The sequence below is a fragment of the Nerophis lumbriciformis genome, linkage group LG08, assembly GCF_033978685.3.
Source record: "Nerophis lumbriciformis linkage group LG08, RoL_Nlum_v2.1, whole genome shotgun sequence".
NCBI classification, from domain to species: Eukaryota; Metazoa; Chordata; class Actinopteri; order Syngnathiformes; family Syngnathidae; genus Nerophis; species Nerophis lumbriciformis.
In genome coordinates, this window is record NC_084555.2 from 39,222,102 (window position 1) to 39,243,637 (window position 21,536).

Here is a 21,536-nt window from a genome sequence, read left to right on the forward strand (position 1 = left end):
CTCTGTGCCCTATATAAACCATGGTATGCGAATGCTCCCATTAAAATCTCCTGATGATTGAGGGTACCCCCCCTCATGAAACAGGCCTGTAGAGATGAAATAGTCTTGTGATTTTTTTCCCCACACATACATATATATATATATATATATATATATATATATATATATATATATATATATATATACACACACACACACATATATATGTATATATATATATATAATCTATATATAATCTATATATATATATATATATATATATATATATATATATATATATAATCTCCTGATGATTGAGGGAACCCCTCATGAAACAGGCCTGTAGAGATGAAGTAGTCTTGTGATTTTTTCCCACACATACATACATATATATATATATATATATATATATATATATATATATATATATATATATATATATATATATATATATATATATATATGTATATATATATATATATATATATATATATATATATATATATATATATATATATACATGCATATATATACATACATACATACATACATACATACATACATACATACATACATACATATATATATATATATATATATATATATATACACACACATACATATACATATACATACATATATATATACACATATCATATTTGCCAACCCTCCCGGATTTTCCGGGAGACTCCCGAAATTCAGCGCCTCTCCTCCCGAAAACCTCCCGGAACAAATTTTCTCCCGAAAATCTCCCGAAATTCAGGCGGAGCTGGAGGCCACGCTCCCTCCAGCTCCATGCGGACCTGAGTACGCTTTCCCACGATATAAACAGTGTGCCTGCCCAATCACATTATAACTGTAGAATGATCGAGGGCGAGTTCTTGGTTTCTTATGTGGGTTTTTTGTTAGGCAGTTTCATTAACGTCCTCCCAGCGCGGTAACAACACACAACAGCAGTAGTAGACAGTTTTTGTCTACCGTAAAGCAGTTTGTCTGCCGTAAACAGCAATGTTGTGACACTCTTAAACAGGACAATACTGCCATCTACAACATCAATAACATATACGGCTTTTAGAGAGTGCAGTGCACAACTGCGCACACAACAAGGAGACGAAGCAGAAGAACGAGGAAGATACAGCCGTGGCGACGCTGACGACGAGTAAGATGAAGAAATACGCTTTGTTGCACCTTTCCTGCCTGAGTCCGGCGATTAGTTGCAAATCTTGCTTTATTGATTGCTTGCACACAGCCAATCCAACACAAAACAAACTAGTGCCCGCCCGCACTCACGCTACCGCTCCCTCTCTTCTCTCGTCCACACACTCACTGACGTCACTCACCTCACATGCTCACCTATTAAAGGGCCACACACACACATACGCTACTCTCATAACAGCTTGTAAGTTCCAAGCCGCAGCTGCGATTAAACCTGGATAGCCTCCGGGAAGAAGTAGTGGACTACCAAGTGCTTTGCTAGATGACAGCATCGATAGCCTTTTATTGATTCCGGTAGGTATTCTTTTCGTGGTGGTGGGTGGGTGGTTGCTGTCATGGTGCACGTATTGGAGTGTTGTGTTGGGTTTCGTGAATGGTTGGTAGCTGTTATTTCTCAGGTTGAAAGTGACGTCAAGGAAGTTGACGGTTTGCTTGTTGGCTTCAATCGTGATCCGTAGGCCGTTCTCTTTGAAAATTTGGCATATGCGCTTCTTGGTATTCTCGCTGCTCCTTGGCGAGGCGCGACACACTGCCAGTCCGTCATCAATAAAAGGCTATTGATGCTGTCATCTAGCAAAGCTGAATTTGACCAAGCAACCCCCCCGTACCAAAAAGCCCTTGATGAAAGCGGATACAATTTCACCCTCACCTATGAACCCACGCCAGGAAACCAGCCAAAAAAGAACAGAAAACGGAACGACATCATCTGGTACAACCCCCCATACAGCAAAAACGTCTCAACGAACATTGGACACAAATTCCTCAATCTGATTGACAAACACTTTCCCAAAGACAACAACCTAAGAAAAGTATTCAACAAGAACAACATTAAATTGAGCTACAGCTGCATGAACAATATACGACAAATCATCTCAAACCACAACAAAACAATTGCAAATGAGCCGTCGACCCCCAGTCAGAGCGACTCCAAAACCAACAAAGCATGTAACTGTCGAAAGAAACCTGATTGCCCCCTCAACGGGGGGTGCTTACAAACATCAGTTGTCTACCAATCTAAGGTAATACGCAAGGACATTAACACATCCGACACATATGTAGGATTAACCGAGGGTGAATTCAAAACCAGATGGAACAATCACAAGGCTTCTTTCAGGAACAAAAACCTGCGAAATACCACAGAACTCAGCAAACACATTTGGGACCTCAAAGACAATAATGTTGAATATTCAATAACATGGCAAATTCTTGCATCCAGCACACCTTACAATAGTGGTAATAAAAGATGCAACCTATGCTTGAAAGAGAAGCTGTTTATTATTTACCGTCCAGACCTGTCATCCCTCAACAAGCGCAGCGAAATTGTAACAACATGCCGCCATAGACGGAAACACCTCCTAGGTAACACATGAGCCAATCACCACGCCCCTAGGCCAGCCTGTACCCACCCACTCTGTGCCCTATATAAACCATGGTATGCGAATGCTCCCATTAAAATCTCCTGACGATTGAGGGTACCCCCCCCTCATGAAACAGGCCTGTAGAGATGAAATAGTCTTGTGATTTTTTTCCCACACATACATATATATATATATATATATATATATATATATATATATTTATATATATATATATATATATGAAATACTTGACTTGGTGAATTCTATCTGTAACCACGCCCCTAACCACGCCCCCGCCCCACCCCCGACCTCGAATCCCTCTTTGAGAACCGGTTCCCGTTATCGAGGCCACTATAGTAAAGAAAAAGAGTTGGTTCTTTATTCGAATCCCTGGGAACGAATCCCGTCCCACAGGAAATAAAGTTAAAGTTAAAGTACCAATGATTGTCACACACACACTAGGTGTGGCGAGATTATTCTCTGCATTTGACCCATCACCCTTGATCACCCCCTGGGAGGTGAGGGGAGCAGTGGGCAGCAGCGGTGGCTGCGCCCGGGAATAAATTTGGTGATTTAACCCCCAATTCCAACCCTTGATGCTGAGTGCCAAGCAGGGAGGTAATGGGTCCCATTTTTTTATAGTCTTTGGTATGACTCGGCCGGGATTTGAACTCCCAACCTACCGATCTCAGGACGGACACTCTAACCACTAGGCCACTGAGTAGGTCGTGGACTACCAAGTGCTTGGCACTGAATGCCCTGTGACACGTCCCAGGAAATGATATAGCTCAGTCATTAGGCGGCAGATACCGAAAGCAGCAACAACAATGGACCGGAAAAAACGCCTCAAGGCATGGCTTCATTTTACAAAAAAATACGACGAGGAAACGGCTATCTGCAATTATTGCCAGGCTTCGCTCTCATGTGGGGGGGTGGGGGGGAGTACAACAAGCATGTTGAAACATGTTCAGGCTGCACATAACCTGAAAGTTAGAGAAAGGTGTCGTGGAGAAGCAGCGACGAAGCACGCCCCTCTTCAACCTGCAGCGCCAATTCCAGTGATAGTGCTGGTGAGTAACTAACGTTAACTGTTGCCGGTTAATTTCCATATCTGCTCACTCGTAGCCTTTAGGCTAAAATAACACTACCTCGTATGTCAATCCAGGATTGCAGTAATGTTAGCTAGACTAATGTTACCTAAGCATTGTCAGTGGCTAACGGTAACGTTAACGTTAGCCTTTTTGTATGTGTCTGATAACGTTAACGTTATCTTGTAGCCTACACCCAATGGTCCCCAACCACCGGGCCGCGGCCCGGTACCGGTCCGTGGATCGATTGGTACCGGGCCGCACAAGAAATAAAAAAATATATATATTTTTTTTAATTAAATCAACATAAAAAAACACAAGATACACTTACAATTAGTGCACCAACCCAAAAAACCTACCTCCCCCATTTACTACACTCATTCCCACTCATTTGCACAAAAGGGTTGTTTCTTTCTGTTATTAATATTTCTGGTTCCTACATTATATATCAATATAGATCAATACAGTCTGCAGAGATACAGTCCGTAAGCACACATGATTGTATTTTTTATGACAAAAAAAAAAAAAACATACCATGGGTAACAACAGTCAATATTTATTTATTTTATTTTAGTTTTTTAGGGGGGTAACAACAGTCAATATATATATATATTTTTTTTCTTACAAAAGTGAGCTTTTGTTAAACCAAATATTGTGTTTTTTCCATATACAACAACCTATCTGGATTCGATAAGAGAATCGACAAGGAATCGGTTCGATAAGAGGATTCGATAATGGGCTCGAACTCGATAATTTCTTATAAAACATCATCCCTATATATACTGTATATATAGAGATGATGCACGCACGCCCGCTTTTCTTAAAATGTTCGACAATTTGCTCACACATTTATTCACAAAGTGGTGACGCTTGCCCCATCCTTGTTTGTGAATGACTGAGCATTTCATGGAAGCTGCTTTTATACTCAATCGTGGCACCCACCTGTTCCCAATTAGCCTGTTCACCTGTGGGATGTTCCAAATAAGTGTTTGATGAGCATTCCTCAACTTTCTCAGTTTTTTTGCCACTTGTGCCAGGTTTTTTTAAACATGTTGCAGGCATAAAATTCCAAATGAGCTAATATTTGCAAAAAATAAAGTTTTACAGTTCGAACGTTAAGTATCTTGTCTTTGCAGTCTTTTCAATTGAATATACATTGAAAAGGATTTGCAAACATGCCAACTTCCCTGGTTTTGGGTTTTGTATATATGTACCTCAAGTAGAAAGTTGAATGTGCAAATTAAAGCAACACAAGCATTATAAACAAAGTAATATGGCAGAAACAAAATAATACTATAAATAAATACAAATAAATGTGAACATTTCGCAAGATGGCACCCTTTTGACATAAGACGTAACTACTTTTTGTCCATATAGATAAAAATAGTGTTCATATATGAGGTCAAGTCTTATACATAGGACTGCACGATTATTGAAATCACGATTATTAATCATGATTATTCAATATGTTTGGTAAGATAGTGTTGGGGTGTGAACGCGATGCCATCATGTAATTTATAATATCTAAAAAAAAATGCTCTAGATCTATAAATGTAAAGACAAATATTTGTGTTTTTGTTCATTAATAGTATCAGCGTGTCAGATTTATTATTGCATGATGCCTTTATCTCTAGTTTTAAATTTTCATAGAGAGGTATTTTTTAAGTAATGTACATACATTTACATGTACTAATGTGTGTATCTGGACAGATCCATTGAGAGCTTCAGCAGAAATCAGTCGTATAGGAATTCATTATACACCATAAAACATTAACAAAATGCTATGTCAATGGTTATTAAAGTAATTACTTTGTGGAATGAAAAAAAACCCAAGTAACGTAAAAACATGGTGTTTACTTTTTGATATCAATACAAACTACAAAGCAGTTTGGCTAATGAAGATAAAGTCAAACAAACAAGCTTTGTTCTTCAAGAACAATCATGCACTTCAGTGCAACCGATTGGCCAACAAAAATAAAGAGGAGTGATACCTCTCACATCTAACACACAATCTTTGTGCCTTACCGACAACTCAGCCACCGTTCAATTCGGTGTAATGACTCCATTGTTTTAGCTAGTATTGATGTTATTGGAACACTAACAAAGTTAGCAGTTAAATTAAAGGACAAGTAAGCATCCCAGTAAACAAACTACAGACTTTATAAACAAGTTGGGGCAACATCCCCGACACATCGCCTGCTACATGGTAACTCTCTGTCGCAGCAGCTGACGGAAGGACTCTAGCTGCACGTTCAAAATTAAACTGCAACATCAAGTATTTTTTCTCCTCCAACAGCATTGCGCTCTTAAACGCAGACCAAGACTCCACAGAAGTAGAAGCGAGTGAAATTAAGTGAAACGAAATGATTGGCTCCGTTAGCTCGGAGGGAACATTTTCAAAGCAAAGTCCATGAAGTCGCCGCCTTGTTTCCCGAGCTGAATGGCTCGAGTGTGCATGCTCAGATGCTGCGGCGCTTCAGTATTCACGAAGTAAGCAGTTGCCTAAAATGCATTAATAAATGACAGTTTTTCGGTAATTAAACATTTAAACGGTATTACTAACCGTTTGGAATTTTACCGTCGTTTATCATTATACAGTTTATCATTACAGCCCTAGTCCATTAACAAGTAAAAAGTCAAAGGCGGTCACGGCATGTTCTTGCTGTTGATACTGGTCAATTTTTTAGGGCATTACGGCAAGTGACAAGGGCGGTCGCACCACTTGCTGCGGTTGCCGTGGTTAAATTCGAACCCTGTAATTGTTGGCGACAAATTTTATTGTTGGAAATTTGTTGACAATGTCGATAAATCGTCGCAGCCGGTAGAATGTATGGAAATTGCCGAAGATATTCGGAGCGGAATATTCAAAATGGCTGGCTGAATTTGTGGCATTTTGTGATGTTCAAACAGTATTTTCACACACTTTGTGGATTGTAAATACCATTGGAAGTGGTTTAATGGATACAATGAAACAATTACGCATATAAAGTCTACTTATTTTTCCACTCTCCTGGTACTTAAAGGATTTCTTATATCGGTATGGCGGTATTGTCTCAAATACATTCCTCTTCAGGGTTTCCCCTGATTGCCAAGATACCAGTGGCGGTGGGGGCGTAACTCGGGGTGTGGTCAATTTGACACATTATTTGCTACGACGCATATATTTTCTTTAAAAAGGCAAAAACAAATGCAGGGTTTCCCGCAGCGCTTTGTTGTTAAGGCGGTCGCCTTAACAACAGAGAGCCACCGCTTAAACTAACATCTTAACAAGCTGCTACGCTTCATTCTGCCTCTGCCTCTGTCAGTACGTCTCTGCAGCACACAGCATTGTCCCCCCCACAGAACCATCTGATTGGTTACACACAGAGCGGTAACAGACGATCAGCAGTGCGTATTCAGAGCGCATGTAACAGCCAATCAGCAGTGCGTATTCAGAGCGCATGTAACATCCAATCAGCAGTGCGTATTCAGAGCGCATGTAACATCCAATCAGCAGTGCGTATTCAGAGCGCATGTAACATCCAATCAGCAGTGCGTATTCAGAGCGCATGTAACATCCAATCAGCAGTGCGTATTCAGAGTGCATGTAGTCAGTGCTCACGGCACAGGCAGAGAGGAGAGACTGTGGGATGAGCAGAAAGGTGTTTAGCAGGTAAGCATCAGGCAGCGTCTCTGCCCCAAATTATAATAAACACTTCCAAGTCAACTACTAGTAACATCACTATGAGCCCGTTGACGTTCCAGAAACATAAGCAGCAGCTCAGCTCGCTCGCAGTCCTTGAGGTGAAGGCTAATTAGCTTTTAGCGTAACGTTAGCTCATTTTGCGGTGTGCGTGCGTACGTGTGTGATACGGACAGCAAAGCCCTGTCTGTCTGAGAGAAAGACAAGCATTATTGACCTACAGTTAACAACTAAATTATTTCACTTTACCTTTTTCTGTGTTGATTGAGCTGTGTTGAAGCAGCAAAAAAGGACATTATGTTAAATGAAGAGTTTCCTGAAGCTGTCTCTGATAGTTTATATAATAATGTAACTGCATCATAAAGCCTACATGAACTCCATGGTGTTCAGGAATGAATAGTCTATCCTGTTGCTATTTTTTCAGCTATAGTTACATTAATCATTAGTAATGTAGCAGTTTAGTTTTGAATGGCAGGATCCCTGCTATCACATGTTGATAAATATATAACATTTACATAATAAAAATCAACTACAGGCTTCCCAAATTCTGTATTAAATTAAGCATGATGAGTTGTCCAGGGTGTACCCCGCTTTCCGCCCGAATGCAGCTGAGATAGGCTCCAGCACCCCACGCAACCCCAAAAAGAGACAAGCGGTAGAAAATGGATGGATGGATGGATGGAGTTGAGCATATGTCAGCATGTGGCCCCACTTTTAACTTTTTTTTTTTTCCAAACGCTTATTGCAAACGCTTACTTACAGTAAGTCATTAATTTGACTTAGTAAGTCATTATTTTGACATAATAATGACATACTTAGTATCTCAGGTAACTAGGACTGTTTTGTTTTTACTTTACAGAAAAAATATGAAGATATACATCGTATATCGCCATTCAGCAAATGAAGCGGAAAATACAACCAAAAATTGTAGGCTTCTTCACGCGACAAAGCCGACCTACTTCACCGCAGTCTGTAGTCTATTGCCCCCCAGGCTGTGGTGGCAGCAACGAGGTGGAGACGTGATGGCGACAGGCCGAGTTACATCGATCCTTACACCCACCCACCCCCTACCCCGATCTGTCTGCCAAAGAGACACCACCTTAACTAACACATTTTCTGGGGGAAACACTGAAATGTATACATAAATTTGAAACATCCGTTATTATTAATTACAGAATTAACATATATTTTTTCTTACATAATACCGTTTGTACAATGTACTTTGTTGAGTTTTTTTTCCCTAGACATTTTTCTAATCCTTTTAATACCTATTTTTCAAAAACAACTAGTAAAAAGTCTAACATCTATTTCTGCTGTTATTGTAGACTGTACTCTTGTTTAGAGACTATTTACTTTTGTCGCTCCATGTCCGCGACGAAAAGCCAGCTGCAGTGAGCCTGACGTCACACTTGCTTCGCGCTGATGGGAGCCTCTCTCTCTATAAAACCCGCCAGTGTCATCTTAAATTTTGAAGATCGCTTTCCGCGGGTATATCTCAGATGCATTAAAGTACGTCTACATCGTGGACACGCTGCCTCCGATCCAGACCACCCCGTGCGTATGGCTTACGACATCACAACGTTCGGTTTCGGTAGCGCTGTTCTGGTGATCAAAGTATGTATTTTTTAAGCGGCCAAATTTTTGTTGAGTCACTAGTCAATAATGTGCAAAAAATACACTGCATATATCCATTTATACTGTAACTACCGGCTGGTGTTAATGTGTATGTTAGTGTGTTAATTTTTGCCATGGTCTGAGAAAACACTGTGTCGGCCGAGAATGAGGAAGTCATACTTGCCAACCCTCCCGAATTTTCCGGGAGACTCCCGAATTTCAGTGCCTCTCCCGAAAATCTCCCGGGAAAACCATTCTCTCGAATTTCTCCCGATTTCCAGCCGGACTTAAGGCACGCCCCCTCCAGGTCCGTGCGGACCTGAGTGAGGACAGCCTGTCGTCACGTCCGCTTTTCCTTCATATAAACAACGTGCCGGCCCAGTCACGTTATAACATCTACGGCTTTTGGCGAGTGCACAACTGCACACACAACAAGGAGACGAAGCAGAAGAACGAAGAAGACACAGTCATGGCGACGACGAGTGACAGAGAATAGAACAAGGATGGATAATTCAACCCTAAACTCACACCTTTCCTGCAAATTAAATTTCACAGATGCTTCCTGTAATAGAGTGATCTAAGTTGTGTTGCCATCTCCTGGTGAATGTTGTGTATAGTGTTCTGTGGTTACTTTTTGGTTGGCCAACGGTTTACGTTGTATTGCGCACCCTGATGGCAAGTGTGGCAGTCGGTTTTGAAGTATGAAGTAAAGAGACGTAACTTCATCACCACGCCTGGTTATTGACTCCAATCCAGAATATTACACTACCCATACCTATGCTCCTTCAAAGGCTGTGCTACTGGCTTCAAAGCATTGCACTTTCAAATACAACAATGAGTAGAGGAGTGTTATGTGTGTATATGTGTAAATAAATGAACACTGAAATTCAAGTACTTATTTTATTTATATGTATAATAAAATACATATATATATATACACACACACACACACATACACATATATATATATATATATATATATATATATATATATATATATATATATATATATATATATATATATATATATATATATATATATGATAGGCTCCAGCGCCCCCCGCGACCCCAAAAGGGAATAAGCGGTAGAAAATGGATGGATATATATTAGAGATGCGCGGATAGGCAATTATTTCATCCGCAACCGCGTCAGAAAGTCGTCAACCATCCGCCATCCACCCGATGTAACATTTGATCAGAACCGCACCCGCCCGCCATCCGCCCGCACCCGCCCGTTGTTATATATCTAATATAGACGATGCAAGGCATTAGTGAGGCATACCTGCCAACTACTCTGGTTTTCCCGTAATTCGTACGGTTTTCCTCAACCTATTCCGGGTTACGGTTGCAGTGATAAAAAATACGGTTTTTCATTCATTAAAAAAAAAAAAAAGGTGAAAACTACGCGAATTGCACCTTGTGCAGACAAGATTTTTCGATCGGACACGGAGGAATTAGCGATGTAAAAGACCATGTTGGGACAAAAAAACACAAGTCTAATGCCGTTGCTAGCGATACAAGTGGAAAACTTTCAACGTTTTTCGTCGCCCAAACAGATTCTTTGGATGTGATAAATGCCGAAGTTTTATTTACGGAGGCAATAATTGAGCATGGACTTCCAATCGCACTGGCTGATCACATGGGACAGTTAAATGTTTGTAATGCAACCTTTAAAAGTCATTACGCGGTGATCGCGGTCCCAAAAATAAACTTTTCTTGCATGATAATGTCCAGAAAAACTCGCTTTATATTACTATAGAGTCCTTTTAACGAATGAGTTTGATGGTTTATCACAAACCTTAAATGAAAGAAGTCCTTTGTTCTCCTGCACCATGCATGCACTTTGGCCTTGCTTCGTGTTTGGTGCGCAATTGTACTGTTAAAAGTGTTTATACTATTTATGCTTTCAAGTCCAAGTTGAAGAAATATTGTTAAATGTTGACAGCATAACTACCAAAATACAGAAGTATGTCCTTAATATTTTTGCAGTGCTATTTCTGTTGAAAAGTTAAAATGATTACATTAGAGATGTGATGTGCCACCTTTCAAGTGTCTGATGGCTTAAATTAATTTTCATTAATTTTTCATATTTTGAATTCTTTTGAAAGGCTTACAAATTGTTTTTGTACATTTGAATTGTAATTCCATGCTATTGACAGGACTATTAATTTTAATGAAGTTAGCTTACCATGTTTACAGTATGATAATTGTGATAGAAATGTGAATTTTAGGCACAGAATATTTTTTACAATTGAACAAGGCAGTAGATTATACAAGCTTGGACAGAAAGTTAATAATGACACCAATTTTTTTTTTTAATGGAATTGTTTAGTACTGTTTTACCATTTGTTTACTGTAAAAAGTGTTTATACTGTTTATACTTTCAATTAACAAATTTAAGTCTTGTGAAAGGTTGACAGGATAACTGGCATTAACTGTCAAAATAATTTCAAACTATTGAAGTTAGCTTACAGAATAAACATGTCAATTAACCCATATGATTTTTGCTGGAATATTTTTGTTTTGAAAAGTCACTGTGACTGATAGAAAAGTGATGGTTTTAGCAACATTTTAACCTGTCTGAATGCTAATAATCATTTTGCGTCGGGGGGCGAAGCCCTGAACCCTCCACCAGGACTTTGTCCTGGACCTACCGGGGCCTGCGGCCCTTGGACCCTGGCTACTAGGTTTTTCTGATTTCAAAAGTTGGCAGGTATGGTGAGGTTATAAAGCTTTTGCCTGTTAAAGAAAGGAGACTGATCCAATGCAGTGCAGACATTCTCGTGCCACGCTGTCACGACCCAGACGCACACCAGTGCGCAATCATATGGGAGCCGCACTGAGCGCACCTCCAAGCGCGTCTCGCTGCCGGCGACGGCCGGGTATGGGCCCGACGCTCCAGCGCCATCCATTTTCAGGGCTAGTTGATTCGGCAGGTGGGTTGTTACACACTCCTTAGCGGGTTCCGACTTCCATGGCCACCGTCCTGCTCTCTATATCAACCAGGGTGAGCCCCACCCCTTTCGTGAGCGCACTGCGCGCGGAGTGACCCCTGTTACGCGCCCCCGGCAACAGGGGTGGCGGGCAGGTAAGCTGCGCGGGCGGAGCGCGCGGAGTGACCCCTGTTACGAGCCCCCGGCCACGGGGGTGGCGGGCAGGTAAGCTGCTTACCTGCTGCGCGTGACGCCGGCCGCGGCGAAGGCGGACGAGGCGGGGTGTCGGTGCGGTGGGCGCGGTGGTGACCCTGGACTTGCGTCGGGCCCTTCTCGCGGATCGCCTCAGCTACGGCTCCCGGTGGGGCCCTCTCGGGGGAAGGGGCCTCGGTCCCGGACCCCGGCGAGGCGTCCCTTCTCCGCTCCGTAAAAGTGTTCATCTCTTTTCTTTTTTCTTCTTCTGTTGTGGCATATGCAGCAGGTGCCTGCTCGTTTTTCGTATGTGGGTAACAACATTTAACTATGTATATATATTTCCGAATTGGTTTAACTGCCACCCGCCTGAATCTATTTAAAATCTAATTTTGTTTTATTTCAACCGCCCGACCCGACCCGCGGATAAAATCTAATTTTTTTTTAATTTCATCCGCCCGATCCGCGGATAATCCGCGGACTCCGCGGTTGTGCCCGCAAACCGCGCATCTCTAATATATACTATATATTATATATATATATATATATATATATATATATATATATATATATATACTATATATATATAATACTTGAATTTCAGTGAATTCTAACTATAAATATACTAAATATACATTGTTGTTTTTTTTTTTTTTTTTTTTTTTTTTTTTTTTGTGTCCTGTCCAGCTTCTCAGGCAAATCATATAGTTGATGTAGATGCCCATGTCGGCTGTTCAGATTTACTTTACAAAAGAGAAGTGTAGGATACTTCTCTTGTTGCCTTATTTGTATTTGACTTTATTAAATGTATTTATATTATCATTTAGTGCAGCCGGGCCGGAGCAGGAGGGGATAGAAAGAGAAAAAAAAAGAAGACAGAGGGGGAAATTGTGGGGACAAGAGGGGGATTAGACAGAGAGACAAAAACAACAACAGCAAACAACAACAACAACAACAACAATAGAGCAACATCAGCAAATATGACATGTACAAATATGATGGTAAAAGTAATAGCAAATAAGCAGTTAGCGAAAAATAAAAAATAATACAGAAATGACAATGAGCATTATTACACTACAAATGGATCAATACAAATACTGATAGAAATAGCGCTATTGATAATGAACAATACCAATAATTTACCTTTATTATCAACAATACAGTTGTTTAAATGCAACAATACATATACGTAATGATAACTTGAGATACGAAAGAATGCAGAAAAATGAAAGCGAGGATTATAAACTTGAAAGCGGCTACGTACAGTAGATGGACAGAATTGAGACAGTTTAGGTTAAGTTATAAACAAACTCTAGTGCGATTGCTCCTACAGTGCGGTTTATTTGATCCATTATGAAGACAATCACCTAAACCGGGGGTGTTCAAACATTTTCAATAAGGGCTGCATACAGAAAATTTGAAGGATGAGGATTTTCAGACATATTTTGTGCATAAAAGATCTTAAAACTAATCCAATGTAGGTCGATATATGCCAAGCTATAGGAACAAAACATCAACATATTTGCTTTGTGTTATTCAGTAGGTGACAAAACAAGTTAGTGTAATATCTAATAAAACATTTCACAATTAGAAATTGTATTTTTACAATATGCGGAGGGCCGAAAAAAACGAGCTGTTGGCCACTTTGGACAAACCTGAATGCACACAAACGAGGAAACTGTGTGTTAAAATGACAGCAGAAACCACAGAGAAACTATTCATATTACGACACGCTCCAAATCCAGCTAACAAAAATTCGAGAGATAAAGAAATGACCGTATGTAACCCTAGAAGACAGCACTGTTGTTTTGACTGTTTTGAGTTGTTTATCATGTATGTATGTGTGGGCGCAGGTGAATTTCAACCTCATTTTTTGTCTGACTTGAAAAGTGAATAGTCCAGAGAGCTGCTTTAAATGATGTACAATCTTAAAAAAATCACTTAAGTCTTCATTGAGTGTTTGTATTGGCAACTAACTAATTTTGCACAATTAAGTACAATAATGAAGAAGCTGCTATTTTACAAACCAGATCTGAGTCAGTGGGGATGTCTGAAGTGGCTGGAAAGCATCACTGAGCGGTGCTCCTGACCAGCAATGTTCTCCAGTCCAGCTGTATACGACAGGCAGGAAGCAGTCAGTCCTAGTGTCAGCTGTGGGCCATATAGGGAACGAAACCTGGTCATCTACCGGTGAAGTATTTTGCTACATTTTATAGAAAATTCCTCAGGTAGGAGAGAATTTCTTTAAATTCAAATGGTTGTTTGGTAATATATTAACGAACTAGTCAAGAGACAGATTAGTATTGACTTCCCAAAGACAGAAAAATTATGCTGATGTTGACATACAGTATGTGTGTCTTCATAAGATAGTCACCTTACTTTCAACTTTTCCTTCCTCTTTAAGATGACTTTTCATTTCCCATAAGTGACAGTGCAAAAGTCAACCACAATATAACCAAACAACCTCTTCAGCAGATGTTACAATAAATACAACTAAAATATCTCTGTTTTCCCATTTAAAGTAGCAGTAGTGTGTAAAAACAAATTGACTTTATATGCTTATTCATGTTTCTAAGTTACAATTCGCAAAGTATGTGTGTCACAAAATGCCACCAATTCAGGCAGCCATTTTGAATATTCTGCTCTGAATACCTTCAGCTATTTTCGAAGATTGACATCACGGTAGTAAAGTATGCACTCTGACCATGTTATTAGATCAGTGATATTGGAAATACACAAACATTTGAAAGGGATGCTGTGTTCATCATTCACAATCCATATTTAAGACAACACACATGCTTGGCTTTTTTTATGCATTCAAAATCGTAAATAGCTAACAATTGAGTCAACAGATCAAAGGTCCTCTGTTGCGCTCATGATACTCTCTCTAAAAACATCCAGAAAGCGCTAACAATACTCTATTTGTGACCTAAAAATTTACCAAATATGAGTGATATTGTTATTATAAGCGCCAACGCAGATGGACCATTTTAACAGCGCATTGATATCAGTGAGCTAATGCTGGTTTACACTGCTATTGTTGACAGCTGCTTCTGCTTTGTCTCAAACTTGCTAAGAGTAAATTCTAGATTATAATTAATGCATCTCTCACCTGGCAGTAGACAAATGTGGCCATGGTCTGACAGGCTGGTAGATTTTCACATCCCTGTGAGATGGCAAAAAAGACCCCAAAATACGCTTCTTCCAGGAACTTTAATTTTTCATCTAAACGGGATTATGTGGGCTACCCGTCGGTCGGCATCCTAGCAAGAGCGAACATATTACAGTAAGTGTTTGTTTTATTATGGTTTAAAATGGCTAGTTTGTATGTTTAGCACCTAGCAATGCTGCAGATGCTAGTGTTTCAATAAAGCTGCATCCGTCGGGTAGCAGTCGGCTTCTAAAACGTATTGCTCATTGTCTTTGTGTTCGGGCTTAACAATATAAGGTTCTGGATCATAATTTTTCCAAAAGTAATCTCTGTTGGCTCTCACAAGTCTGCTTGATTAGCACTGTTGTTGATGGGGAAGGGCTCTGTGGTTCCTAGCGCAAAGTCACGCGATCACATGACTGGCTTCCTTATTATCTCTTTAAATGGCTCGGGAATCTACGTGAGATTGATATTATTTTGATCATACCTATTTATCCGCAAACATTGGAAGTCATTGGTGTCATAAACCAGATATATATGATAACAACCCTCGGTCCTGATCGTGAATAAAGTGGGTGGCAATGATCCAGAAAGAGAATTGGTGGTTGCTTGGGAGTTTAAAAGAGATTAAAAATGTTTTGAGGATTACAGTTTAGTAATCTGTGCTGGCTCAATCGGTCACTTTAGTGAGGCAACATCCCTCTCGGCTCTTACAACAACCAGTAAACCCTCCTGATGAACTGTTCTCCTCTATTCACATTCTTTTTAATGTTTGACAACCATCATAGTTTAAACACAGTACTTGAGTATGCTCTCAATGATAGTAATAAGTTACAAAGTGGGTTAGTTTATCCAAAGGTCAAATCACACAGGACTTCATGACAACTTACATAATTTATTATACTGCTAAAGAATGGGTAAACTAAACTAGGCTAAAACAAACATTAAAGAGCAACAAAAATGAGCAATTGTTTGACTATGAGTGTAAAAATCAACAATCTATTATAATCTAAAAAATACATAATTATATAAAGGCAACCAATACTAATGGCATCCGTGTTTTGCATCAAGAGTAATCATTTATAATTGTTCAATCCAATACTTTGTGACAAAAGTAAAAAAAAGAAAAGAAAATAAACATACTTTAAATGCTCTGAACTCCTGTTTCCATGCCATTAAGCACAAGTTTGTATGTAGCCCAACATCTTATAGCTAACTTTAGGTTGGGCTTTGTAAAACAGCAAACTAGTTAAAAGGGTCAGATTATGATGGGGTTTTGTTTACATTTAAAACACTTCCTTGTGGTCTACATAACATGTAATGGTGCTTCTGTGGTCAAAATTGTGTTGTTTTACAGACCGTCTTCAAGCTGCTTTCTCTTCAGGATGCACCGTTTTGCGGGTGCTCTTATTTTCGTGCCTCCACTCCGACTGCGTTTTCTCCCCTCTAGCCTCATTGTAGTTTTTAGCCCTTCCATATGGAGTCTACTGACAGAGTTTGAATTATGCGCTAATTTGTATTAGAAAGGGCAACAGCGGAGGATGTATAAGCATGTACGAGCCAGTCTGCCCCACAACAAGAGGAGGGAGAAATAGAAGGAACCTATTAACTGCAGCGCTGGACTACAATGGCGGACTCGCCCAAAGCTCTTTGGGCAAATCTTTACCATATATGGAGATATTCGCTGACGGCACAACTGGGGAAAAAAGTCATAAATTGGACAAATTCCAAACGACTTGTTTGGAGGAAGTACGAAGGAAGGCAAGATTGTTTTATGAATATCTCCGCCATGCCTCCATGATTTAATTTCGAATTTATGCAGATCCCAAATACACAAAAACAGGTAAGAAAAGTGGGTTTTGCATAATAGGTCCCCTTTAAGACTAAGTCAACAGTGCCTCATTTGCTTCAATCAACATTGTGGATGTTTTTTTAGAGGGTTTTACGGGCAAAATAGATGTATTTAAATGTGCTCTATAAATAAAGTTGATTTGATTTGATTTGATATTTATCCTATTATCTGCATTGTAAGAAGAGTACAACAAACCAAATATTACAAATTAGAATGCATGAAAAAAAAGAACAAAACATACTGTATGTGTTCTTTAGGGGTGTAATGATTGATCGATGTATTAATAGATTAATTTATATTCCTAAATTTACCAGAAGTACTGTATTATTCAGACAATAAGGCACACCTGAAATCCTTTTAATTTGCCCACTATCGACAGTATGTCCTTTAAACCCTGTGCCGAAAGTACAAATTAATTCTGGTTGAGTTTACCGACCCCGAAGATATTTTTTTTTGGTACATAGTGTAATGATAAAAGTGATCATATATGGCAGTCACACATAAGTGATACATGTGGATTGCAAGATGACGCTAGCAATACAAGCCCAAAACTTTGATGTTTCATTGAAAATAGAGAACATTACACACAGAGCTCAAAAACCTGTCAAAATGTTACACCACTTAATGGGACGCGGAGCATTACGGCGACTATAGTCAGATGTACTGTGCTTCAACATACGATTATTATTCTGCTGCATGTATTAGGACCCCAAAATGGCACCTATTTTTTTGTTGCAATATTATCCAAAACCAACTTTTCTTACCTATTGGTACCTGCTGATGCGTATTTGGTATCGGCATAAGTCACAAAAACTTGCACGAGTCCCCCATCGTAGTCTGTGTTGACGCCGTAGTCAATAAGCTCCTTCTTTTTCTCTATGCTCTTTTTGTGGGGCAGACTACCTCGTACATGCAAATGCATATGCATCCTTCGCCATTGCCATTTCCAATATAAATTAGCGTAAAGTTTTCATTTATATCTGTCAGTAGACTCGATATGGAAGTGCTAAAAACTACTAGTGTAGTGGATTTCCATAATTCACCGACAGAACTTAAGTTATTTTTCGAGCGTTCAGGTCTGACAGTTTTTCACGGGACACATTTCCGGTGTTGTTGCTACAAGTGAGCCACGGATGATGAATTACCGCTCAGTTAAGCAAAAGTCTGAATGCAGTTAAAACAGTTAGCTCCATTTTGTGACATTCCTCCTTCGACTCCTGTCCTTACACGCTACACCCGTACAACATAGATGACGGGGAGAAGACGCTGTTGAAGTAGAAGCACGTAAATAAGACTGCCCACAAAACAGCGCATCCTGAGGAGACGGTCAGAAAGCGGCTTGAAGATGGTCTGTAAAAACATTATATGCAACATTTTAACCAAAGAACCACCATTACATGTTATGCAGACCACAAAGAATTATTTAAATGTAGAAAAAAATCATAGTATGACCCCTTTTATGCGCCTCATCGGCAGTACGCCTTGTAATCTAGTGCGCCCTACGGTCCAAAACATACGTATAGACCTTGCTCTGCAAGTTTGCCTTCTTGAAGATAGGCCTCAAGCAAATATCTTTTTAAAAAGGAAATCGATCGATTTTATCGATACTAGAAAAAGGAAAACATTAGATTTAAGAACGGCAGACTTCATATGAAGTTTAACACTTTTAAAAATAAGGACGTTAAACGTTTGGTCTATTTGCTCGCTTGTGATGTCATCAAAACAAATAAGGTGGATAGCTACGGTGGTCGAGAAAGATCACAACAAACACAAACACCACAAGACAATATCATTAATTATAACACAAAAACTTTCAGCTATAGCATGACTGCAAAAGCAACAACAAAGACAAACGACATGACACAACAATATAAAGCCGCAACACAACTTTAAGCCACAAAAGACACAACGGAAGTTACGGCGGAGAAAGTTTCGGCGACCCGCCGACTTCCGGAGCACAAGGAGAAATTCTTTAATGTAAAACAAATAAATACAATACATGGATCAAGGAGGCTATTCAGGAAGTGAGGGGCCAATACTACACAACTGTCAACAGGGATGAGGGGGAAAACATGTTTCCACACACCTGGGATGCTATCCCTCATTGGCGACGTCAGGGCGGAGAACAAATACTGTATGTCCGGGTTGGGGAACTTTATTTAACTCTTAAAATGTTGGTTACTGTACTTTCATTGACCATTTCTTGAATGTTGAAAATGTGGGCAAGGGTTTCTTCTTGTTAATTCAACCTAAAGTGTTGGTTGCACTTTATTCAAATAAGATGTGACTGCATTGGCCATTAATTGTCATTTACTTGATTGTTTGTATCTATAATTAATTTATACCTGATTACCTAACAAGAAATAACAGAAATTTATGAAACTTTATCTGCAGTATCCAGTATCAAGTATGTATTTCACAGTCACACTGGTTATTGTTTTTGTTAAAAAGTTACTGAATCGATTTCAACTCACTGACTCGTTTCAGATCGTATTGTTCTAAAAAAACAACAACGAGATTGTCCCTGAACCGTATCAGCAACCACAAATATAAAATCTAATCGTTGTTAAAACTAATCCTTACACCCCTACTGTTCTTGTCTGACATAGGGATTGCGAATGATAGGCACATTCCAAAAAAGTGCAGTTCCCCTTTAAGAAAAAATTGATACAGTTAAACCACATTTTCTAGGTCTTGTGCAATGACATAATTAATTACACACACACTCTTCATCTTGCTCCAAGTTCCATGTCCCAACAAGCTCTCACCCAAGACATAACAAACACAACCTTTGGCCAACTAAGGGCTTGACTTCTACTTGGGTATTCCCCCAAGGCATCCATGCTAACAAAACACATCTTTTTGGCACAGCAGAGAGCATGCATGGACAGAGAATGGCAGTAATACTGCACATATTGAATAGAATGTTATGTTCATGTGCAGGAATGGTAAGGGTGGGAATGCATGCAGTCACATACCTGCACAAATCTGCAAAAGCATGGAAATTCAGCTTCTTCATCTTCTTCTCGCTGAGCCAGTAGCCGACTCTGCGGCCTTTTAGGAAGGTCTGCATCTCCACAGAGGTCCTGGATCCCCCGGACGTCAAGGATGTGACAGACTGACTGGGCGAGGGATCAACCTAAAAATCAGGAATTCTCAAGTATGTCCACTGTTCAACCGCACGACTGAGTTGCTTGTGTTACGCACACGCGTGTGTCAAGTGTGCAACGGACACAACACAACATGACATAACAACACAACACCGGCTGTTCGCTCGTAAGCATGACAGTAAATGTGGAGCATCAGCCAATCGCAATACTAGCGCCCCTCCAAGCTAACTTCACTGGCTAACGTTAGCGGGTTAGCTTGGTATCAAAACGATACCAAGCGACACGGACATTAAGACACGGAAAGGGGTATTACAAATATTTAAATGTCGAATGTATAAAATGTAAACACGCTCAAACATGAAACAAGTAGCCGGACTGTTAATAATGCTCACTGACGAGGCGCCGTGGAGAGCTAACTAACCTGGCAGTTTTTGGCAGTCCACCCCTGAATGGAGGTCCTCTTCAGGAACTAGCTCGGGCAGTTCGCCATTCTTAGCCCGCCCGATTGTGCAATGGAAGAAGTTTCCCGACAAAGTGACAGATGACAGGCACAGCTGGACTCACGTTGCGATGTTGCTGGTGTTTTCTCCCCCTGTCTACGGGCTCTGCTGCCTGCACACACCCAGGATTCAGGAGGCTGGTGATGCCTCCAAGAGCAACTCGAAAAATACGATCTTTTACTACTCTCGCTTTCTTTTTACACTTTGGCCACAAACATTCGACAGCTACGTCAACCTTATTTATCAATACATTATTCTCTTCAAGACTGCACCAAAAAAGGCAAATATGTCGCAAGATAAAGTATCCCAATTGGTCTGTTTACAAGGATATTGTCAAAATTCCCATCGCTTTTAAAGGCAGCGAAATGTGGGCAGAGAAGTTCAGCCTTTGGTTCCGGTTGTCCAAGCTCATGTATATGATGAGGGACGTAGACTTGTAGATTGTAGTGGGCCTTTGTCGAACTTTCTTCTATTTAAAAGCACAATGCGCATTTTGGTATTGCAAATAATTCTGAAATTATTTGCACAACGCATTACCATGAATTGATTACCCGTGGCCCCCGACTTAAACAAGTTATAAAACTTATTCGGATGTTACCATTTAGTGGTCTGTACTGTTTCATATAATATATTCTCTTACTTTGCAATCTACTAATAAAACGTTTCAATCGATCAATCAATCAATCAAAGAAAGATATAGTCCGGCAATTCAAGCGTTTTTCCAAAAAACACATAAATGCTTTGCTAAAACAACTGCAATTGTTTAGATCAGTGGTGCCCAAACTACGGCCCGCGGGCCAGATCCGGCCCCCCAGCATCCAAAATCCGACCCACAGGATGTCCCAAGTTTAAAAAAAAGTGT

The 21,536-nt window shown here is 39.9% G+C and overlaps 1 protein-coding gene across 1 annotated transcript in view; it reads right to left on the bottom strand.

Annotated features, from left to right (window-relative positions):
- itpk1b (inositol-tetrakisphosphate 1-kinase b) overlaps positions 1-20,914 on the bottom strand; it is an 83,870-nt gene extending 62,956 nt beyond the window's left edge. Inside the window, exons 1-2 of the mRNA XM_061968912.2 lie at positions 20,596-20,914; positions 20,043-20,203 (exon numbers count right to left, since the gene is read on the bottom strand). Coding sequence (XP_061824896.1) covers positions 20,043-20,137 — 95 coding nt within the window. The 5' untranslated portion in view covers positions 20,138-20,203; positions 20,596-20,914. The remainder of the gene's footprint in view (positions 1-20,042; positions 20,204-20,595) is intronic.
- Between the last annotated feature and the right edge of the window lie 622 nt (positions 20,915-21,536).